Below are 24,452 nucleotides of genomic sequence, written 5' to 3' on the forward strand. Positions count from 1 at the left end.
TGAGTACATCTTGTTAAAGCTCCATCTTTGAATTCGTATAATTAACTGCAGATAAACACAATCAAATACATGATAAACATCATTTTAAATATAAAAAATCTAAAATATAATTCAAATAATCATTGAGTTCTAACAGAATACTTAATTATTATCTTAGAAAAATTATTTTATTAAACCAAAAATAAATTAGTTCCTTTTTAAAATTCAATTAAATCATAATAAAAAAATTGAATTAAAGAAATTACACAAAAAAAAGAATTTTTAAATAGTTAATTTGATATTAATATCATTTACTTTCATCAAAATTTTATAATATCTTCAAATTTATTTTTCATTCAAAATAAAAACATTTCATTTTCCTCAAAACCACATAAAATCGCATTATAACATTGATAAACTCAAAGTATAAAACGAAACATTAAAATCAAGATGAATCTCACTGCATTGCACGAGTACCCTTCTAGTATTTTTAAATATATAAAATAAAAAAGACAATTTTTATATTTCCAAAAAAAATATAAATGATTGTTATAATAATTTAGTTTGTAATTTTTAATTAAAAATAAATATAGTAATAAATTAATTATTTTGTATATAAAAATTGACGTTAATTTTGTTGGAAGGGCAGTTGGGTTGGGATGTTCGTTAGATTTTTTTGGGCGGTAGCAATGGATCCTCCATAATTGCGCTCCCTTTTTCTTTGTTTTAAATTTCTGTAGCAGATCCGATTTACTTTAACTACGTCGCTGATCCATCTGGTATGATTTTGATCTTCATCTCCTTTTGTTTGATTTTTCCTTTTGTTATGGGAATTTGGATTGATTTGTATTGGGAAAAAAATGAATTTTAGGGTTTAACGGCTGTGTTTATAATTTTCAATCTCATATTGATTTTGTAATTGAAGCAGATACAGCTTTATTTCGTATTCGACTTGCGAATCTCATCCTCACGGTTCTCGATTTGAAAATTTGCCATATTTATGATGTTAGAATGTCGTATATTGATTAACAGAATGCAGGATTGCTGTCGATTTAATTATAGCTTGTTTATTGCCTTGTTGATGTTCTTATGTCCTTGAAATATATTGTTTGCTTGATAATATAGAAAAGATCTCGAAAATTTATGCTGTGTTGTGTCTAATCGTGATTATGGTCTTTTTGATTTTGTGATTTAGTGCAATTTTGTTAGGGATATTTTCTTCTGTGCTTGATTGAATGAATCTGTATTAGATTGACTTGTTTTAGGCTTTGTTGCTATTAACATTTCAATCCATTCTCCTTGGCATTTCATGTTTTAATCATCCGATTACTGCAAAATTGCCAAAAGAACAACTTCATTTGAAGAAAACGGTGAAACGACCAAGGATCTTCGCTGGCTTTGTAAATGGTAAGCAAATAGGCATAATGTTTGTCTAGCTTCACATCCAACTTTGGCGGTTCAACCCCTCAAAACCCTTGCTGAACTTCCTCCAGGGGCGGATACAGTAATAGCCTAGGGGGTGCTCATTCCCATGCTATATCGTCCCATCGCAATAACAAGTTTTCTAGGGGTTTAATTTGATGTGTGCTCCCCTAAGTTAACAGAAAATTATTATAGATTGCTAGTAATTTCATTGCAAGTGGCATTACATGTTGCAAGTTTGAATCCATTTGGCTTTAAATTTTTTGGTAACAGCAAGTAGAAAAGAAGAAAAACCACTTGTATCTCATTTTTAATTAAATTGTACTTTTTATTATTAACGTTCTGTTCTATTTTATATTATGTTAGTTATTTTGTGCCCGCGCTTGGAATTTTTTCTGGATCCGCCTCTGACCTGACTCCCTCCTTAGTGTAATAGTGTCCCCCATAGCTAACTCTTGATGGTTTAGCGTTGCCCAACACTCTAGTTGCCAACTATAGCATTCCTTGTTTTCACTTCTTTGGCCGAATATCTGTCATTTTGTCAACTTGAGTTTTATCTTGCATTTTTGCATGTATCTTAGATTTCTTAGATATGCTAATCACTTCTTTCTTTTGGTGCCCTTACATTGCAAGCTCACATTTGCCTTTCTAATCGTAAGAACACGTTGAACCACATTAGATTACTCTTCAAAAGAGATATTTCAGGGAAGAGAAGTAAGGTTCCAACATATATGGATGAGAAATGGTCCAAGTCTAGCCGATGTGGTACTCTAACACCAATTACTGATTCTTTTAGACAATTTCGTTAGACCATCAACAACAATAGCACTGTCTTTGGACATTCTGAATGTGAAATCCCGAATCCTCCAAACAAACAAACAAACACGGGCCCTTCAATCTTCCATGTCTTGTATTACATGATAGGTGACTATTAACTCCCTAGCTGATTATAACAATGAACCTAAAGCTTTTTTTATGGTTGTTATTCGATCTTTCAGGCGTTCAAAGATCTGACATATGGATACAGATGGTGCTTTTCAAGAATCAGCGAGCCCCTCTTGTTCGGTCGATAATAACTACTGTACAGGAGTTTTTGAATGCAATATTTGCTTTGATTTAGCTCAAGACCCCATTGTCACACTCTGTGGCCACCTCTATTGTTGGCCATGCCTCTACAAATGGCTGCAGTTTCATTCTCACTCCCATGAATGCCCTGTTTGCAAATCCCTTGTAAAAGATGACAACTTGGTCCCTATTTATGGAAGGGGTACATCAAACTCGGACCTCAGGGCTTGTTCTTTATCTAGAGACAAAATTCCTAGCCGCCCGGCTAGCCACAGACCCCAAACGGCTCCAGCACCACAATTATCCTATTTCCGACAAGATGGGCTTGGTGCACAAGGGGGTTTGGTGCCAATGGCAACTGCAAGGCTGGGGAACTTAACTAGGACTGCTCTTTTTGGCGCCATTCCGTCACTTCTGAACTTTCAGGTTCATGGATTTCACGATGCAACTACATATGGACCAACTATTGGAGTTCCGTATTTGTTTTCATCTTATGGTCATGGAGGCTACGCACATGGCTTTCATCACTACCCGATTCATGGGCAAGGAGCTAATTCGGTTTTCCAGAAGATATGTTTCTTGTTCCTTGGTCTTCTTGTTGTTGTTATGCTTATTTCGTCTTCACCATTCTAAATCTTGTTTAGATTCTTAAATTACTATGCATTTTGTATCAAGTCAGTGTCTTGAACCAGTGTATACAAGACATTTTATCCCCTATACAACCATATACTTGCAAAAATGAACAAACAATCTAGTTGCTAAAAAAAAGAAGCCAAAGGAACACTGTATCTCCTTTCTGGCTATGGAGTCATATGGCACCTTTTGAGGTCTAGTAGCCACTTATTGTCTAGAAGGGTTCCTAGTGCCATTAATGTAACAGGTTGGTTGGAAAAATCAGATGCAAATGGGTCGGGTCGGGTCTTGCGAGGCTCTAAGGCTCTACCTCACCCCACCGGCCCACCCTGTAAACCAAGTCAGCCCAGTATATCTCACTTCAAAGTAGGGTTTGGGATGGAATGGGTCGGACTTAAACTTGACATCTACTCTAGAGGGTAGAATGACTGTTTTCGTGAATCATCGTGAGTTGTACAGAAATGTAACCTCACCACATCCTATGTAGGGTGGATATCGAGTGTCCGGTGGGGGTGGATTTGAGAGTGAGCTTTCAAACCTAATTTGGTCCCGCTGACCGATCAGCGGGCGGGGTAGAGGGGCAACGCCCCGAGATTTACGAATTTTATGAAAAGTCGTACTTAGAGATTTTTTATGCTTCGGGATGATCTAGACTAATTTTAGAAGGTTGAAACGAACTTTGTGGAATTTCACCAAGTATAGTCCAAAGGTAGCGTGATCAAAGCTGTGTGTTACCGCTGAAATTTCTAAGTGTTGAGGATCAGAGCCTTTGGTCCTCTTGACGAGAGCTTTGGCCTTTGGAGCTTCGGGGTCTCTGATCCGTATGATTAGAGATCTGGTCGTGTCTTCAGAGTCTTTATGATCAGATCTCTGAACTTTTGTTTCGTGGTGCTTCTGACTCGGTTTGTAACTACCCTCCAACCTTATGGTTATAACTGTTTTCCAGTTATATAGTAACTGTCTAACCGTCCATAACCGTCCATCCTTCATATAGATACATAAACTATGATCTGGTGGATAATTCTAATTAATTAAAATATAATAAAAATTATATAAAATACCTAATTACATTACTGCCCTTATTGACTTATTTGTATTTAATATAATTTAAATTATTGACTAAAAAAGTTTGAGATTAGTAGGTTGTTCTCGTATTCTCGTAAATCATATAAGTTCTCGTTTGAACCTCCACATATATATATATATATATATATATATATATTTATTTATTTATTTATTTTATAAAGTTAGGTCTTGGCTGGGGACGATGATCGAGGTTTGACTAGAAAATAAACCAGGGACGAGATATTAATCCTTGTACCAGCCGGGGATGGGGACGGGGGCTGTTACTAAAACCCGGGGATGGGGTCGGGGGCTGTTACTAAAAGCCGGGGTCGGGGCCCGGATTACAAAACCCGTCCCATCCCCACCCCGTTGCTATGCCGGTCTTTGTTTTACGTAATTTTTTTGTGTTGAACGTGTATGTTGCTATCGTAAAAATCTTTCAAATAAATGTGTGTAACTCTAGTATTTGTGTCGATACCTTGTACTTTGATACATTAAATCATGTTATTACAAGGAAAAAGTAATTTATTTTGTATTCATAGATACTAAAAAGAATGTGGCTAACCACCAGGTGATGTCTGATTGATTTGAGCTTTGACTCCAAAGGTTAAAAGCACCATGAGGTCCCAAGTTCAAATCCATTGAGAAATAAAAATCCTCTTGTGGCCACGGAGGTTCAAATGCGGTGACACCAAGCTATCTAGGTGGTCGCCGGGTTGGATATCCAGGTTAATAAAAAAAGAATGTGACTTATTTTTCTTTCCACCACAGTGAAATATCAGAAAATCAAACTATTTTTAATTTATATATACTAAAAATTTTGATTGTGTAAATATCTAATTCAAATTCAAGGTATTATAAGATCAGTCCATTCAAAAACCGATCAAGACACCCACAGTTTAAAAAAGTCATAATTAGAAATTCATAGAATCAGTGCTCGCGATCTCGATTTTGACCTCATGATGCATCTCATACGTTGTTAAAAATTCAAATCCGTCATTTATAATGAGTATAAACATGTGATGTACTTCTGGTGGTTCCCTTATTCACAATGGAAATATGGTTCTCAACCGAACTTCCCTCCCAGCCCAAATTTCATCAACATATATGCCTAAACCGGTCACAATTCCCTCGATTAATCCTTCAATGTCACCTCATATTTTTTAAGGATAATTTTAATATTTGTATATGAATTACGACAAATACCACAAATAAACTCAATATACCATATTCACCTAGTAACCAATAATTTAGTTGTAGCATTATAAAAAGCATTTGAAAAACACTCTCAATCAAAACCACAAGGGTGTGATGTCTGATTGGTTTGAGCTTGGGCTCAAAAGGTCTAAAGTGTCTGGAGGTCCCAAGTTCAAATCCAAGGAGGAATAAAAATCCCCTTGTGGCCACAGAGGTTCAAATGCGATGACTTCGGGCTACCCGCAAAGCAGGTTGTCCTGTAATTAGTCGGCTCGCATAGCAGGTTGGATATTCAGGTTAATAAAAAAAACACTTTCAATCAGTCATGTTTTTCAACTTTATGGTTATAGAATGCTATTCCTTCCGTCCCAAAATAAATGTCAACAATGAAAATAGTACACTGTTTTAAAAATATGTAATTATTGAACTCTTTAAATAAGCAAATGACACTTTTACCCTTGATAACAAAGAGAGAAACTCTCTATCTCATAATTAGAGTCAAAAGAGGAAATTCGGAACTTACTCATTATGGTTGGGTACAAAATCTATGCAACGGCTTCTTGGCGTTTAATCTCAAATACCCTCAGTAGAGCATCTTCCACAACCTGCATATATATAAATATATACCATGTTAAATAATAGGTGATCTAATTAAATTAGAACTGTTTTGTTTGTGCTAACTGTGAGATTCAATCTCAACCACAAATCAAAGATTAAATTAGGAAATTAATAATTTTGGTATTTTTAACTTAAAATATTAATTAAAGGCATTTTAGGATTTTATAAATATCCTCTCTCATCTCTTATCTTTCCTCTTTCCGGCGAATCTTATTTCGATGAATTTTATGTGAACACAAGATACACACTGTGATACCTACAAACGATATTCACTGTGATACTCAGATATATATACAAGATGAACAAGGAAGATTTTGGGAGTTTCCAGGAGGTTTTTTTCTTGAAATTAAATGAACACATAATGACCTAGGTATGAGAATGGGCCCCGACCCGTTGGGGAACCTAGACCACCCGTCCCGGTCGAAGACAGGGATTCCCCGCTAAATCAGGGATGAGAACGAGGATCCCCGTTTGTCTCAAATCGGGGATGGGGACGGGAACGAGAACGGGAATCGTACTCCCCGCCCCGGCCCGTACCCATTATATACATTAATTAATAAATTAAATATATTTATATATATGTGTGTGTGTGTATTACTTATTTCAACTAAAGTAGTAATTCAAAGTTTCCTATTTCCTAACTAAGTTTATAATCTAAAATTGTTATTTTTTAGATGTCAATATGTAATATTTTGGATGTCAATTCAAAATACAATTACTTGATAAGTTTTGTATATTACTCGATATGGTTTTATATCACTCAATATCTTTTGGTGCATGTGACTTTTAAGTTTTTTTGGATTAAATTGATTTTTTTTGTTATAGACTATTAATTCTTATATGATGTTGTGGTTTTTTTATATTAAATTAAATTCATTTTGGTTTTAGGTTCATTGAAAATGTTTGAGATTTAAACATGTATGGTCTCTCACATATTTAATTTAAAATGACTTACATAAACGAAAAAAGAAATCTTCGTTTCCCCGTTGGAGATCCCCGTTCCCCGTTAGGGATGGGGATGGAGATGTGATTATATTCCCCAACAGAAACGGGGAACGGGGATGGAGATGTGATTATATTCCCCAACAGGGATAGGGACGAGGACGGGGATAAAGGTCCCCGCCCCATTCCCATGCGGCCATGCCTATAATAAACCTTTTGTTTTTCCCAAGAAAAAAAAATTCCCTTACCTATAAATAAAATAAACGGAGGAAGAGAGAATAACCCTTTTTTACAGTAAATTACAAATCCCCGTCATCTGTTTATCAAAAATTCTGGATTGAATCCTCCAAACGAAACAATCACATATATGGTCACCATGTCATTTTCGTCATGGATTGGTTTCCCTTCTCTAACTCCACTAACCTCTTTTATTTTATTTTCTATATATATGGAAAAGAAAATAAAAGAGGTTAGCGGGTTCGTAGTGGTCATTTATAGATGTTTTTCCAATTGAACCTAATTCACTATTTTGCGACAGGAGGGCGCTCTTACTTTTTTTATATCTGGGTTGAGTACTAGCAAGTTAGGGCCAAGAGAAAAGCTTGGGAAGGAATCGAGTTTTCAGCATCTGTAGTGGAAGAGTGTACTGGTGGTGGTTTAGTTAGAGACAACAACGGCAAGGGGGATCTCTCTTGGGAAAGGATTGTAGTAAAGCCATTACTGTGGAGAATGAAGGGAACGACAGAATTTGGCTGATCTGGAATATAAATATGACATTAACGAGATAGAGAGATCTGATATATATATATATATATATATATATATATACATACATATATATAATATATATACACATAGAAAAGTTTATTTGAAAAGCGGTAAATATTTGAGAAGTAAAGAAATGATCCTAGCTTTTCATCTGGTAAATATTTACGGCTTTCACCATGAAGCACTGGATAATCACATTGGTTCGTATGTGAACCCATTTGCCGCCTATTTTTAAAAGTTACAAAACTACTCTCTCTATGTTTCGCATAACCGCAATTTTTAACCGATGAAAGTCGTAATTATTGACCAGTCAAAGCTGTAATAATTGACCAGCCAAATCCGATCTTGACTGTACGAAAGACGAGAATCAACTTCTTTACATCTTAAATATTTACCACTTCTCAAAATAACCTTTAAATATATATAATATAAACATCATCCTTGTCATTAGACACCCTCCACCCCAGTGCCAGTGATCACCGACTACCCCCTTCTGACCACAACACCACCGGTTCCCCCTATCAAAGTATTCGGGTTCACTCGGAGCTTTGGCAACCACCGTAGGAGGTGTGATGTACATGCACTCCATGATCGCTCCATAATGGAAAAATTGTCAAATTTAGATCCCTTTACGAGCCATTTATCAAACGCTTATCAATAAAAAATTATCTTATCAGGTAACATTCTTGGTCATCAAAATGGATTGTTGGCAATGGCGGATCCAATAATTATTTTGAATGTGTGCACTTTTTGAAGTTGCAAAATGCACAATCAGTGCATGGAAAGTCAACATGATTTGACTGAGTTACTTGTGTTAATTTAAGGAATAAAATACATTTTTAAAAATGAAGTCGACTTTTACCTTTTTAGCAAAACGTAAAACTATGTCTTACGCATATCGTGTTTTAGCCAAATTCCATTTGTATAAGGGGCTTTTTTCGGTTTTTTTTTTATTTCCCATTTTTTTTTACTTTTTAAGATTTGATTTAGTTCTCGATCTTTTTTTTTTTGTAGATTTTCAATTATGTTTTCTTATGCATCTAAGACTTTTTCTAGATTTTCAATTATGTTTTCAATTTAAATTAACTAACCAAAATAAAATCTAACACTGTAGTTTGAGCATATGAAAAACAACTAAACAAAATTAGAACAGATATAGAATGACAAATCACAGATGAGATAAAATCAATTTAAAACGAACCTAGAATTTAGAGTAAATAAGGCAAATCAATAATGAAATTAAAATAATTTAGGATAAATAAATAAATGCTAGAAAAATACAAATAAAATGTAAGGATGGAGGATTCTTCATGGGTGGTGATTGAATAACAAAAGTGGAAACAAAAACCTATTATTTAGATAAGTTTTATTAAAAATTTCGGTTTAGTCCTTTCAATTTCAAAAAAAATTAAGAACACCCTTCCATTTTTAACATTTCATAACATGAACCATTTAAAGGAAAAAAACTTAAAAACTCGCAACGAGTGTAGCTTGAACCCAGGACACCCGTTAGAAACGAACGCTTTAACCAGGTTGCAACAACCATCTCGTCAACTTGTGATTCTTGTTATAAACTTGGTTTCCAAATATTTAAGGGTACTCTCATATAAGCGGGTGCACCCTCTTCACGTCTCAACTTTCTCTCACGATAATCCAGTAAGCAAGCAGGTGTACAAGACCCCGCTCAACCCTTAATAGGTCCACCCGTAACTGTTGGTAAGAGTTTTCTCCCCGATAATCACTTACCGGGTACATGTGGTTTGCATTTAATATAATAGTAATAATATTTGAATTACATTTTTGGCCCCTATAGTAAAAGACAAGAAAAGGTTACAAATACATAAATACCCTTGACTGAACAAAATCTTTTTGATTCTAATAGTGAGTAACTTAGAGCCTGCATTTTTGCATACTACAGGTATTGAGAGTGTAATAAACTAGTCTGAGGGATCTTAATCAGACAAACTACAAACTACAGGGACCAGCAATGTAATTTACTGTATATAATATATATGAAGCATAAGAGTAAATTACGGATTTGGTCTCTGTCGTTTACACTTCTACCCACAGTCGCCCCCAAAATCAAAATATATTCAAGGATGGAACTCCTGGTTTTTATTTTCACACTCTCCCGAGTCCTATTTAACATCCGTTAAAATTTTTTGTTAGGCCAATTAAATTCTATTAGAAGATGGGGATTCAAAGAGTGCAAAAATGCAAACCACGAGTAAATCACAATTACCCGAGGGACCAAATCCTAATTTACTCTAAAACATATTAATTTAGTTATTTTCTTTTTACTAGGAAAAAGATGAAAAGAATGGTAAAATGACAAAGTTAGCCCTTAAGTTAACTGATTAAACCGATCTCGTTAGAAAGAGGGACTTAAAGTGTGCGCTTTTGCATACCACAGGCACCAGGAGTGTAATAAACAAGTTTGAGGGACCATAGTGATGGCAACCAATAAACCACAGGGACCAAGAATGTAATTTACTCTATAATTAATGTTAGAATATTCAAAATAGAGAATGCATGAACTGAATGCATATTTTATTTTTGGAGATTTTGACTTTTGTTTACGGAGAAATTGTCGGAGATAGTCCAACAAATTTCGAGTGATGAGAGTTACCTTATCGGGGGTAGATGCACCGGATGTCACGCCAATCGTGATAGGGCCCTTTGGCAGCCAGTTTTCTTTCTCAACCAATTCACCATGCTGTTGAAACGTTTGAACGTAGTTACGTAACGTATTAAAAAATAGAGCAAGTAATAACGCCAGAAACTAGTTAATAAGGTGAACGTCTTTACCATCAACTTGTAAGCAATTAGGTTTCCAGGACCTATTCTTTGTTCACTGTCAATCCAAAAAGATGGAATGCCGCGATCTTCTGCAATCTCTTGTAGGTGTGAGGTGTTGCTCGAGTTCCACCCACCGATTACTAACATAAGATCCATCTTTTCATCCACCAACTTATACATAGCATCTTGTCGCTCCTACAAGGATAGATTAAATCATATTATTCTTAGAGAAAATGTTCAAAAGTTAGTGGGACAGGGGCGGGGACAGGGGCGAATTTTTAAGAAGACCGGAGACGATGCACATGCACCCAATCTATCATTTCGATGCAATGGGAATTTCTTAAGGGATTAAGGTGCACCTGCTTTAAATTGATGTGTTCTCCCATAATTTAACAAAAAATGGTTGCAAACTACTAGTTGTGTCATTGCATGTGGTATTAAAGGTTGCAAGTTCGAATCGTTTTGGCTCACTTTTAAAATTTTGGCAATAACAGCAAAAAAGAAAAAACTCACTTGTATGTTGCAAAAAAACACTTGTTTGCATTTTTAATGAACCGTACTTTTTTATAATTAATATTTGTTTCATTTTATTATATGCTAATTATTTTGTGCCCCTGCTAGGAAATTTTTCTGGACCCGCCTCTAGTGGGGGAAAGCAACGCAACCAACCATGTCGTGACATAAGGAAAAAAAACAAAAGAACTTGCCTGAGTAGCATTACAGGTAGTGTTGAAACTTATGAAGTGATTGTTGATATTTTCTACTCCAAACTTCTGCATCATAGTCCTCTCTACCAATTTCCCTGCAAATAAAGAAAAAGGAAACATGAAAATGGCAACCGCTACACAAGTGGTAACACTAACTGAATAACAACTGTCACTGACCAATCTCCTCTGTTTCCCCCGATAGCATAGTAGTTTGGTTCGCCACACCAGCTTTAACAAGATCCTTGTCTGGATCAAAACCCTTGGAAACTGCAAATTTGAATTTCTGCAAGCATTTGAAGTTTGAACTATAGTTACAAGTAGAAAGCGAATGAGAGAAGAAACGGGAAGAACTGGCTAACATATGTAAAAATCATCATTGAAATCAGTCAAAAGAAGACAGCACCTCCAGAAAAGCGTCTTTTGTTGAGCTAGATCCATTAAGTTCACCACCAAGAATGTAATCACACACATATGTTGCCTGTATAAAGTAGGAAATCATTTAATTCAGGTATATCATTGTGGATACGTGTTCTGCACTTCAGAAGAAGAAGCACATTAAGCTTTACCTCGTCCATGTTCTTCAAAATGATATACCTTCCTGCAAAAGATGCCGTTGCTACAGTCTCCTCATGGGCATATTTACCATGAATAATTGATGTGTAGTCACCCTTCTTATGCTTTTCGACTGTGTTCCACACCTTGAATCCCACAAAAAATGCATAAGAATATAAACCTTATCATTTAATGAATGCAAAACTTGAAAGATTGCATGTGAAAACCATGGGCCAGAGCTAAATGCTATGTGGGCAAAAAACATAAACAAGTAAATAACAGAAAAAAAAAACCATAACTCCATAAGAAGTGCCAATTTGGCGGCCTGGTGTTTAACACGAGACCTAGATTCGAGACCAAGGAGGCGCTTCCTCCTTGTGCTGGGCTATGCCCAGCTCCAGAAGGAGGAGATTTACCTGGTTCAAGTGTATGGGAGCGATGGACTCTGCCCCCATAGACCATGGAGACAAAAGATGAAGAACCAAAGCATCAAAAACAGAGAAGAAAAAGAGAGAAAGAATTACCTTGGACACCCAAGGGCACGTCGTATCAACTATTTGTACTTGTTTGTTACTCAAAGTCAACATCTCGTCTACCGCAGCTCCAAAAGCAGGCAGAATCACAACATCACCCTTATCAATGACATCAAACTGCTTAGATCCATCCTTGATGGGAATAAACTTAACTTCCATCTCTTCTAGTCTCTAGCATTAGACAAAGCAATCTTTTTACCAAATATGATCTATTGAATAAAACATAGATCACAGAAAATGCCAACACAAAAAGAATAAACATATCAAAGAAATAATAAATACTACCACAAACATAAGGCGAGGTTTGTCAAAGACCTTCCAGCCTAGTAGTAAAGGCTTGGGCATGGCATAGTCATGAACCCAAGTTCGAGCCCTGGGAGGGGAGTGTTGGCGACATTTAAGTGGGGCCATGTTTAGCCTCCAAATTTGCCGGGGATTAGTCGGGCTTTGGCCCGGACACTCTTACAAAAAAAAAAAAAAAACATAAGGCGAGGTGATTCTTCATCTTTTGAGAAATCTCAAGATTTACAGGATACATATGTATGAGGCAAGTAGAAATAATAGGCTATCCACAAGTCTAATTCATAACAAGAATAATGCTTTCAGACAGGACACTCAAGTCTATTTTGTTATAAGGCAACTCAGAACAAGAAAAAGACTAAACTTTCAGACCAGTCGAATGTGATAACCCCAAGGGATTTGGCTTAATGGAAAATCACTTGGACTTGGTGCCACTTGAAGTGTCTAAGGTTTGGTTCTCACTAGGTGCATTTACAACAGACATAGTACTCATCACAACAAGTATGACGATATTTTCTAATTAAAACCAATAGAAGTGTATTCGAATGACAAAGACATTCAGGAAGTAACGGAAAGCATAATCTAATTCAAGCCCTTAAAAAGTCTGTCATTAAGGAAAATTATCAATAGATTGTAAGCCACAGGGAATTATAAAATTTATCCAAGAAAAAATTAATTGATACCTTATTAACAGTTGGGTTGTGAATAATTTCGTTTGTGATCCATATCGTCTTATCAGGGAACTGTTTCCTGGCTTCGTAAGCAATCTGGACTGCACGCTCAACACCCCAGCAAAAACCATAAGCTTCTGCCAGCTTTACAATAACATTTCCCCATGTAAATTCGTAGTTATTCTCCTTTAAAGTCTTTATGATCTCGCCTGTTAATGATAACATAAAACATCAATATACTGAAAACCCCAATCGGTCTCCTCTGAATATATTTAATTTAAACAAACTACATGTCAATCATTAAAGAATTCAATTTGAGCAAACTACATATCAATCATTTCAGAGTTTATCTGCTACACGCCCTACAAAAATTTACAGCACAGATCATAACACAGCTTCCACCGTAATGAAAGGATTATTTAACATAAATATCTTCCTCTTGTGAACATCGCAATCTTAAAGTTCCGGTGTAAAAACACCGGTCAACAAAAAAGTTCCAGCGTAAAAACACCGGTCAACAAACATCAATAGTCACATCAGACCGAGACAAAAATTGCAAGTCGTAATAGAATTAATCATAACGCAAGTGAATTTGAACAAACATCAAGAGTCACATCAGATTGAGACAGAAGATTCAATCAACAAAAGAAATTGAATTGCTAATTCTTACTAGTATACTCTTGATTCATGAGCTCAAGAGTCTCCTTCTTATGTCCGAAACCTTTCCGGTTGTAGTTCTCGCTTCTGGTCAAGTTATGCCGGAAAACCTTGGCGTCAAAATCGAAACCAACGGCCATAGATGGCAAGGAAAGTTCTTCAGCGGAGCATCGGAGGGAGAGAGGCCTCCGGCATCGGAAAACTCTGAAGTCAGAAAGAGAGCGACCGGTGCGAGTGGAGACACCGGAGGGAGGAGTGAGTTGAAGAGACGCCATGGAAGAAATTGTGTGTGTGAAAACAATGTGTGTGGATTAACAGGTGATTTACGGTTGAATTATGCCATTTGCCTGCTTTAATCACAATATAATTAATGACAGTGGAAGACTCTGTCGTGAATTACATTTTTGGTCCCTCAACTATACCTGTTTTGTGGTTTTCGTCCCTTGAATTTATAAAATATACCCTTGGACTCTTGGTACAAACTTCATGTTTCAGATCCCGAACACAAAAGCAATATTAAGGGGCCGTTTACCAAATGCTTATTCGAGTAAGCGCTTACCAAATCACATTACATTATCGAATGAATATGATAAGGACCAAGAATCTTACCGGTAAGAGCAAGACAAGGACCAAGAGGCTTACCCGGTAAGTGAGGGCAACGACTCTTACTATGGTAAGTGTTTACTGGGTAAATTGTTGCATACGATGCCGTTTTGATTGACTAAAATCTTACCCGGTAAGTAAATGATAGTGTTAACTTTTGCCAATAAGCACTTACCGGATAAGTGTTTGGTAAACGATCCCTAAATCCTTGATATCAAAACTCAAAATCAAATCCTTATAACCAAAATCCTAATCTTGAAATTTAAAAACATTCATACAAATCTTACGAATTTTATTATGACCACAAAACAAAATCTGGAAATCGATCCATATCACAACTCAGACAACAAAAACACAATCTGAAGATCTGAAAACAAGAACATTGTTAAGAAAAACATTTAAACTGTCAACCGAGAAAACAAGATCTGGAAACTGATCCATCTCACAACCCCGAAATCAAAAACAAAATATGACAGCCGATTCTAAAACCCTAAATCAAGAACAGCAAGAACCAGATCTGATATCGAAATCGTCTTCATAAATCAAGAACCTTCGTCTTCAAAATCAAGAACAAGAAGAACCTTTGAGATCGTCTTCATAAACCCAAAGTACATTGTCTTCAGGAACATCTGCAAAGTGAATCTCACTAGGCATGGGAATGAGGCGAGGATGGGGCGGGACCTCAACCCCCATCCTCGATTACTTATCTTTATCCCCGTCCTTGTCTCCGCCGGGGAATATAATCACATCTTCATCTCCATTCCCAACGGGGAAACGAAGATTTTTCCCTGTTAATGTAAGTTATTTTAAATTAAATATGTGAGAGATCATTCATGTTTAAATCTCAAACATTTTCAACAAACCCAAAACCAAAATAAATTTTATTTAATACAAAAAAACCACAACATCATATAAAAATTAATAACCTATAACAAAAAAAAAAGTTCAATTTAATCCAAAAAAGACTTAAAGTCACATATACCAAAAGATATTGAGTAATATCAAAACTTAGCGAGTAATTGTATTTTGACTTGACATCCAAAAAATAACAATTTTAGATTATAAACCAAGTTAAGAAATATGAAATTATGAATTACCGCTTTAATTGAAATAAATAATATACATATATAACCACAAGGGTGGTGCCTGGTTGGTTTGAGCTTGGCTCCAAAGGTCAAAAGTACCTGGAGGTCCCAGGTTCAAATCCAAGGAGGAATAAAAATCCCCTTGTGGCCACGGAGGTTCAAATGCGGTGACTCTGGGCTATCTGCAAAGCAGATGGTCGCCCTGGGATTAGTCGGCTCGCATACTGGGTTGGATAACCAGATTAATAAAAAAATACATACACACACATATAATATATATATATATATATATATAACGGATACGGGGTGGGGAGTACGATACCCGTCCCCATCCCCATCCCCAATTTAGCGGGGAATCTCCGTCCTCGACCGGGACGGGTGGACCGGATTCCCTAAGGGGTCGGGCCCATTCCCATGCCTAAATCTGACAACGGAAGATAAGAGTCTCGGTTCTTGGCTACTGCTGGTGGCATCGGATACCACCATCACAAATTGCAGATGTATGTCTTCGAGAAGGTAGTCGGAGATAGGGTTTTAGATCAGGAGAAGGGGAGGAAGCCGGTGACAGTGAAAAAGACGAAGAGCCTAGTTTGGCATCTGGAGAACTACGTTTTCTCTTGGAAGTGATTTAATAAAAAAAATGACATATTAAATATTATTTAATATATAAATATTTGATATATGATATTTCTTTTCCAGAAAAAAAAACATAAATCTAAAAGGACAAAAGTGCCCCTCATTTGAGGGGTACATAATAACGTTAACGGAGCCCATTTAACGGTGTTAATAGAAGAGATTTATTTGAGATTTAAAACAAAATGAACCAAAAATGTACTTTACGTAATTCAGGTATGAAAACCAAAAAGCAGATATAGATAAGGAACCAAAAATGTAATTTCCAACCAAATTCTACTTTTTAGCAAAATGCAATAAAATAATCAATATCCTTTGACAAAGTTCAATTTTAGATTAAAAAAAAAAAAGACTAATGTCTTTAATCATGTTAGCAAATAATACTGAGTTGGATAGTATATCACTCGTCGCATCAGCATGATAACATGTTAATACTTCAACCGGGTACTTAAATATTTAGAATTTTACATCTTAGATAACAAAATAGAAGTTTTAAAAACACGTTATCCAAAATAGGAATCAAGTTAAAGTATGTTACTTTTTTATGTAATTTGCTATTTATTTTAATGTGGTAGCCTAAACAGAGCCTTGGAAGAGGCATCTACTTCTGATTTAAAGACGAATTGTTAATTTTCTCGATTATCAATCGTTATAAAATCAATCAGTTATCTGTTAAAATATAGATATTAAAAAGTTTATTACACTAATTGAGAAAAAAACCAGTCATTTACTATATTCACTGAATTTCTTTTTTTTTTTGATTTCATAGCCATTGCATATAGTACTTGCATGAAAAGAGTTGATGAAAATAGGGGTGAACATGGTAAAGTATTATATTTTTTTTATATACTGTGTACCAACATATTATAATTGGTACATAAAATTTTATATCATGTGTCAACCAACTATACCTGGTACCAACTTTTTTCGGTTAGTATATGTTGGTACGGTTTTATACCAACATCGTAAAAGTTGACGTTACAAATTTATCTATATTAATATATTTACCAACTATATCTAGATGCATTAAAATCATCGAGCATTCAAATAACATTGTTGATATCTGTTGTACCACTTATCCCTACATATATAAGCATTCAAATAATTTCCATATAATACAAGCATTCACTAGTAGCTTAATACCAACGACAATTGAGGAGCAACGATGGACCATGAAGGTGTGGACAAGTTACTAAAACTGTTAGAGCTAAGATAACTAAAAAAATTAAAATCGTTAATTAGTAAATAAAAATATCTAACAAAAAATAAGTCGGTACGGTATTATCATGGTATACAACTTCTAGTGTCATGCACTAACCAAGTTTAGATGGTTGGTACAGTACTGCCAACCAATTATATTGATACCAACTAAATTGGTATCGTAACCACAAGGGTGGTGCTTGATTGGTTTGAACTTGACTCCAAATGTTAAAAGTGTCATGTGGTCTCAGGTTCAAATCCAAGGATGAACAAAAATCCCCTCGTGGCCACGGAGGTTCAAATGAGGTGACTCCGGGCTACATGCAAAGCAGATGATCGTCCTGGAATTAGTCGGCTCGCACAGCGGGTTGGATATCCAGGTAATAAAAAAAAACTAAATTGATACCGTTAATACAGATTGATACAAGAATTGATTGGTTTATTTTTCAAGAACATTTATCATCTTGTATTTAGCTGATGAAACAAAAATGATCCAAATTGAATGTTCAATAAATCTTCATAGCATGCTTGATAAGGTATTTAATTCGAATTCCGTTTGCAACACGTTTTTCGAGATATAATCCGGCTTCGATAAATCTTCGAATACTTGCATTTATATAAGTTCTTTTTACAAAAAACAAATTGTATGAGAAAATAACATACTTTAACTTGATTCTTATTTTAGCTAACGTACTTTCAAAACTTTCATTTTGGTATCTAAGATGTAAGGTTTTAAACATTTAAGTAACTGGGTAACCTGTTATCATACTGATGTGGTATCCAACTCAGTATTATTTGCTGACGTGGTTAGTGACGTGAATTTTTTTAATCTAAAATTAGTCTTTTTTTAATCTAAAATTAGTCTTCAACCAGTTACTCGGGTACTTAAATGTTTAAAACTTTACATCTTAAATACCAAAATGTAAGTCCTGAAAGTATGTTATCTAAAATAAGAATTAAGTTAAACTACGTTACTTTTTCATGCAATTTGTCCTTTTACAAAACAATAATAAGTTTCGTAACCACAAGGGTAGTACTTGATTGGTTTGAGCTTGGATTCCAAATGTCAAAAGTGTTTTGAGGTCTCATGTTCGAATCCAAGGAGAAATAAAGAGCCTCTTGTGGCAACGGAGGTTCAAATGCGGTGACTCCGAGCTACCCACAAAACGGGTAGTCATCCTGAGATAAGTCGGCTTGTATAACGAGTCGGATATCCAGTTAATTAAAAATATAATGAGTTTCGTTTTGTTTGCGACTCAATTAATAGAACAATCTAGAAAATTATAAGCACTGACATTTTCACCAACCGTTTTGACACGTTTTGTTTGACTCATCTAATTCATTTAAGTTTAAAAGTTATATATACCTCTGTATAAACTAATCTAGACACTCATGATTAAAAAAAAATCATATATACAATTTTATTTTATTTTCTTCTTGAAAGTGTAAATCAGCAATTAATAGAACCAGTGCTCCGTGCTCGCCATCTTTGATTTTGACTTTGGGTGTTTCGGATTGCTTATTTGAAATAACTTATGTTTTTTTACAAAAGTGTTTATCAACTTATTAATTATTATAAGTTAGTAAGGTTTAACTTCTTCAAAAACTCCTTATTACCGGTTTTGCATCAGTATAAACTATTTATCCAAACACTCAAAAATGCTTATTATCGATGTCACACCGGTAATAAGTCAATAAGTTGTTTTTATAAGCAATCCCAAACACCCTCTTAAATGATTCGCATACGTTGTTTGAACTTTGAAGTGTGTTCCTTGAATATCCAACAGTTAGGTCAGGGCTACAAATAAATCTCTATACGCATCATTAAAATATTTTTTACTTAAATCATTATAATCTGTGAAAATTCACATCCATTATTTATCATAAATATGAACACATGACATGTTTCTAGTGATTCGCTGTTTCACGATGAAAATCATCCATCTTCTGATTCATCAACGTTTATGCCTAAACAAGTAGCAATCCCCTCGATTAAATGTTGGACAAACTTCTCGTATGATTATAGTCGCGACGCATGTTAACTTTCTTTTTTGGTAATTTTCACTTCATTTGTTTAATTGTGTCAAACCGAAATTCGTATTCTTGTAACTTGATCATACATAATTGAAATAATGATAAATTTTTTGTTACATAACATTGTCTTTATCGCCAAATCCAACAAATAAACTCAATACATCATTTTCACCTCACCTTGACCTCCTAGAAAGCCAAAACCAGTAACTCAGTTGTAGCATTATTTAATTAAGTTTCTAAAATTTGTAGAAAACACTCTCAATCGGTCGTGTTTTTCAACTTTATGGTGATAGAATGCTACTCCCTCCGTTCTATAAATGTCTAACGAAAACAGCACACGGTTTTAAGAATATGAAATTATTGAATTTTCTTAAACAACCAAATGACAGCTTTACCTTCTTATCAAACGAGACTTTATTTATCTCATCATTAAGGATAGAGGGAAAATTAGAAACTTAGGGGTCATTTACCAAACGCTTACTCGAGTAAGCGAACATCAAGTCACATTACTTTACAGGATGAATATGGTAAGGACTAAGAATCTTACCCGGTAAGAGCACGACAGGACCAAGAGTCTTACCAAGTAAGTGAGGGCAACGACTAGGGCTGTAAACGAACCGAACGTTCAGCGAACCGTTCGTGATCCGTTCGGCGGGAAGTTCGTTTATGTTCGTTTATTTAATAAATGAACGAACATGAACAAATTTTTTTGTTCGTTTAGTTAAACGAACGAACATGAACAAGAGTTTTGTTCGTTCATTTATGTTCGTAAACGTTCGTTCGTTTATGTTCGTTTATTTAATAAATGAACGAACATGAACAAATTTTTTTGTTCGTTTAGTTAAACGAACGAACATGAACAAGAGTTTTGTTCGTTCATTTATGTTCGTAAACGTTCGTTCGTTTATGTTCGTTTATATATTAATTTTTATTTATTTAGTTTGAATTTAAATTTTAAAACCTTTTTAATTATTGGGCTTTTAAGAAGGTTTAGGCCTTTTTAATATTGGGCCTTTTTAATAGGGTTTTGTTGGGTTTCTTCTAGTTCTAGGTCATCGACTGGTGTGGACGTRTGGTGGAGTGGTGGTCGTCGTGAAGGGCAGAAGCAAAGGAGATGACCGTGTTGTGGATCACTCGCCAATCGTGAAGGGCAGTATCTAGGTACGTTCTCTCAAATATCATCCGAATTTCTTTTTGATTTTGATTTTAGGTTTGTATTCTAAATGATTGGAAAGAGTTCCCAAGCTTGTATAAGATAAATCCCTATCTATGATTCGTGGCTTACATGTTGATTTTACCTTAAATATTACGAAAATATTCTAAGGTTTTAGTTTGATTTCAATTTTAGGTTTTCATTCTATCAATGGTGCTTAAGAGTCAGAAAAAGAGGCAAAATAGAAAAGGTGGAAGAGTGTATAATGCCTTTGTAGAATCATTGAATATGACATTTTTTTCTCAATTCCTTATCTGTCTTTTACTGTTTTAACCACGATCATCACTGTGTTTACAGTTCTTCAAGATTTGGGGCGGGTTATCATAAACTTTTTCTATATTTACTTCATATCTAAACCGATTTTAGTGTTTGTTGCTTAAGAATTTTCCCATTTTTTACGCTCTATGTTGCTATATTCTTGCAATTTTAGATTTTTAGATTCTATAGGATTTGTGTTTTTTTGATCTATTATTTTGTTGTGTTTTAGGTTTTGTGTATATATTATCATATGGTAATAACAAGTTTCATGGACATTAGTGACAGTACTATGTTAACTAAATGAATCATATTACAAGTAACTGTGTCTACATCGTTTAGTTCAAGGCAAGATGAAATTGGTTGAGTTCTCTTTTAGTTCCATTTATTAAGAGGATGAGGCACCTAAGCAAATGAAAATTGTTCAAGATACTCTTACTAAAATGTTTGAAGAGTATGTTGAACAACATAAAGCGGCTAATGTTGTTCAAATGATGAGTAGTGCACCTGACAAAAGTGAGAGTGGAGTTAAGAGTGGTTATAACAAGTTAAGTTCTAGAGTTGGTATCAAGAGTGGCACGGCAAAGTATGATCAACATATCAGAAGCGTTGACACTTTTGCAAGTGTGAAGTCAGAGTTGGACATTTATTTAGAAGAAGGCGTGTACATTGGTGATTCAGGTGCATATTTTGATGCCTTGGAGTGGTGGAAGGAGAAAAATCTGAAGTTCAGAATTTTGTCTAAAATGGCTGCTGATGTTTTGGCAATTCTGATAACTATTGTTGCTTCAGAATCAGCTTTTAGTGCTGGTGGGAGAGTTATCGATGCTCATCGCGCCTCTTTAGGGACGAAGACGGTAGATATGCTCATTTGCGGAGCTGATTGGTATCGTCATCATTATGGACTACACAAAAAGAAAACCAAGGTAATTTGCTTAATCTTATGATACTTGTTTTCTTACAACAACTAATAATTGTTTTGTTTGTTTGTTTTAGGAAACTGACGATATGATACTGAACTTCCATGAGGTGACAACTGACAAATGATGATGAGCGGATTGTTTTTTTTGTTCAAATGATAATGGTGATTTGTTATTTTTAAACTATGGACAATTGGTGTGTAATAGTTAACTGAATGACAAATAGTGGTGTTCGTTTGTTTATGTTCATTTAGGCATGTTCGTTTATGTTCATTTAGGCATGTTCGTTTANTGTTCGTTTATGTTCATTTAGGCATGTTCGTTTATGTTCGTTAAGACTGTTCGTTTATGTTCGTTCGTTTACGTTTGTTTAACTTGTTAACGAACGAACATAAACGAACACGAACACATCGGATTTCTTAACGAACGAACATAAACGAACACGAACACATCGGATTTCTAAACGAACGAACACGAACACATCGGATTTCTAAACGAACGAACACGAACACAATTATTTTCGTTCGTTTACCGTTCGTTTGTTCGGTTAAGTTAAACGAACGAACACGAACAAGCCTCCGTTCGTGTTCGTTCGTGTTCGTCCGGTTCGTTTACAGCCCTAGCAACGACTCTTACCACGGTAAGCTACGATACCGTTTTGGTGGACTAAAATCTTACCGGTTAAGTAAATGATAGTGTTAAATTTTACCGGTAGTCGCTTACCGAGTAAGTGTTTGGTAAACGACCCCTTACTTATCTTGGGACAAATTAAAATTAAAATATAGATACAGAGAGAGTACAAGTCATGTTGTATGTAGAAGTTCATCTAATCATTAGGGATTGATTTGGTATTTTAAGGCTGCGTTTTGCAGATATAACTGAAATCATGGTTTTTTATATAATATTATACATACAATAATGAAGGTAATTAATAGCACCTGCAAATATGTTTAAATGCTAAACAAACTTAATCATGTATTATAATTTGCTATTTGATTATAGTTGGGTACATACTTGATCTATGCAACTTGCAGGGCTTCTTGGCTTTTGATCTCAAATACCCTCAGTAGAGCATCTTCCACAACCTGCATATATATATATAACATGTTAAACACACACACACACACACACACAAAACAAAATCAAACTGTTGGAGATGTTTCGATATATTTCCAGTGACGAGAGTTACCTTATCGGGGGTAGATGCACCAGATGTCACGCCAATCGTGACAGGGCCCTTTGGCAGCCAGTTTTCTTTCTCAACCAATTCACCATGCTGTTGAAACGAAACAGGTTTGAACGTAGTTATGTAACACAATCAAAAATAGAGCAAGTAATAACGCCAGAAACTAGTTGATGAGGTGAAAGTCTTTACCATCAACTTGTAAGCAATTAGGTTTCCAGGACCTATTCTTTGTTCACTGTCAATCCAATAAGATGGAATGCCGCGATCTTCTGCAATCTCTTGTAGGTGCGAGGTGTTGCTCGAGTTCCACCCACCAATTACTAACATAAGATCGATCTTTTCATCCACCAACTTATACATAGCATCTTGTCGCTCCTACAAGGATAGACTAAATCATATTATTCTTAGAGAAAATGTTCAAAAGTTAGTGGGGCAGGGACGGATTTAAGAAGACCGGAGAGGATGCACATGCACCCAATCTATCATGTTGACACAATGGGAAATTTTTAGGGATCTTAAAGATGCACCAGCTTTAAATTGATGTGTGCTTCCTTAAGTTAACAAAAAGTGGTTGCATACTACTAGTAGTGTCACTGCACATGGTTTTATAGGCTGCAAGTTCATGTCCCTTTGGCTCTCTTTTAACTTTTTTTGGTAGTAGCAAAAAAGAATGATAAAAACAAGAAAAAACTCACTTGCATGCTCCAAAAAACGACTTGTTTGTCATTTTTAATTAAACCATACTTTTTATGATTAGTTTTTGTTTATTTTTTATATTATGCCAATTATTTTGTGCCCCCCTTTGAAATTTTTCTGGATCTGCCTCTGTGGGACCAATCATGTTGTGACATAAGAAAAGGAAACCAAAAGGACTTGCCTGAGTAGCATCACAGATAGTGTTGAAGCTTATGAAGTGATTGTTGATATTTTCTACTCCAAACTTCTGCATCATAGTCCTCTCTACTAATTTCCCTGCAAATAAAGAAAAAGGAAGCATGTATTAAAAGTGGCAACTGCTAGACAAGTGGTAACTAACTGAATCACAACTGACCAATCTCCTCTGTTTCTCCCTTTAGCATAGTAGTTTGGTTCGCAACACCAGCTTTAACAAGATCCTTGTCTGGATCAAAACCCTTGGAAACTGCAAATTTGAATTTCTGCAACCATGTGAAGTTCAAACTATAGTTAGAAGTAGAAAGCGAACGAAAGGAGAAATGGAAAGAACTGGCTAACATATGTAAGAAATCATCATTGAAATCAGTCAAAAGAAGACAGCACCTCCAGAAAAGCTTCTTTTGTTGAGCTAGATCCATTAAGTTTACCACCAAGAATGTAATCACACACATATGTTGCCTGTATAAAGTAGGAAATCATTTAATTCAGGTATATCATTGTGGATACGTGTTCTGCACTTC

The 24,452-nt window shown here is 35.3% G+C and overlaps 3 protein-coding genes across 5 annotated transcripts in view; 1 reads left to right on the forward strand and 2 right to left on the reverse strand.

Moving 5' to 3' along the window:
- The first annotated feature begins 610 nt into the window (after positions 1 to 610).
- On the forward strand, positions 611 to 3,193 carry LOC112500627 (RING finger protein 5-like). Of its 2 annotated transcripts, XM_025104149.1 has the most exons (3): positions 628 to 758; positions 1,327 to 1,386; positions 2,400 to 3,193. In XM_025104149.1, exon 3 carries the CDS (start codon positions 2,419 to 2,421, stop codon positions 3,097 to 3,099), a length of 681 nt encoding a protein of 226 aa, XP_024959917.1. In that variant the 5' UTR covers positions 628 to 758; positions 1,327 to 1,386; positions 2,400 to 2,418; the 3' UTR covers positions 3,100 to 3,193. The 2 variants fall into 2 exon arrangements, with proteins under 2 accessions (XP_024959916.1, XP_024959917.1); XM_025104148.1 differs by lacking the exon at positions 1,327 to 1,386 and having other exon boundaries at positions 611 to 758.
- Positions 3,194 to 5,697: 2,504 nt separating this feature from the next.
- On the reverse strand, positions 5,698 to 14,210 carry LOC112500189 (4-hydroxy-3-methylbut-2-enyl diphosphate reductase, chloroplastic-like). Of its 2 annotated transcripts, XM_025103533.1 has the most exons (10): positions 13,922 to 14,210; positions 13,264 to 13,460; positions 12,272 to 12,451; positions 11,762 to 11,893; positions 11,599 to 11,673; positions 11,373 to 11,478; positions 11,196 to 11,290; positions 10,498 to 10,683; positions 10,319 to 10,405; positions 5,698 to 5,966 (listed from the first exon to the last, which is right to left on the reverse strand). In XM_025103533.1, exons 1-10 carry the CDS (start codon positions 14,181 to 14,183, stop codon positions 5,907 to 5,909), a joined length of 1,380 nt encoding a protein of 459 aa, XP_024959301.1. In that variant the 5' UTR covers positions 14,184 to 14,210; the 3' UTR covers positions 5,698 to 5,906. The 2 variants fall into 2 exon arrangements, with proteins under 2 accessions (XP_024959301.1, XP_024959300.1); XM_025103532.1 differs by lacking the exon at positions 5,698 to 5,966 and having other exon boundaries at positions 8,949 to 10,405.
- Positions 14,211 to 22,695: 8,485 nt separating this feature from the next.
- The window catches only part of LOC112500515 (4-hydroxy-3-methylbut-2-enyl diphosphate reductase, chloroplastic-like), a 3,959-nt gene continuing 2,202 nt past the window's right edge, over positions 22,696 to 24,452 (reverse strand). The window contains exons 4-9 of the mRNA XM_025104015.1: positions 24,316 to 24,405; positions 24,089 to 24,194; positions 23,915 to 24,009; positions 23,227 to 23,412; positions 23,041 to 23,127; positions 22,696 to 22,936 (exon numbers count right to left, since the gene is read on the reverse strand). Coding sequence (XP_024959783.1) covers positions 22,871 to 22,936; positions 23,041 to 23,127; positions 23,227 to 23,412; positions 23,915 to 24,009; positions 24,089 to 24,194; positions 24,316 to 24,405 — 630 coding nt within the window. The 3' untranslated portion in view covers positions 22,696 to 22,870. The remainder of the gene's footprint in view (positions 22,937 to 23,040; positions 23,128 to 23,226; positions 23,413 to 23,914; positions 24,010 to 24,088; positions 24,195 to 24,315; positions 24,406 to 24,452) is intronic.

This window comes from Cynara cardunculus (assembly GCF_001531365.2).
Source record: "Cynara cardunculus var. scolymus isolate 2C chromosome LG 17, CcrdV1, whole genome shotgun sequence".
NCBI classification, from domain to species: Eukaryota; Viridiplantae; Streptophyta; class Magnoliopsida; order Asterales; family Asteraceae; genus Cynara; species Cynara cardunculus.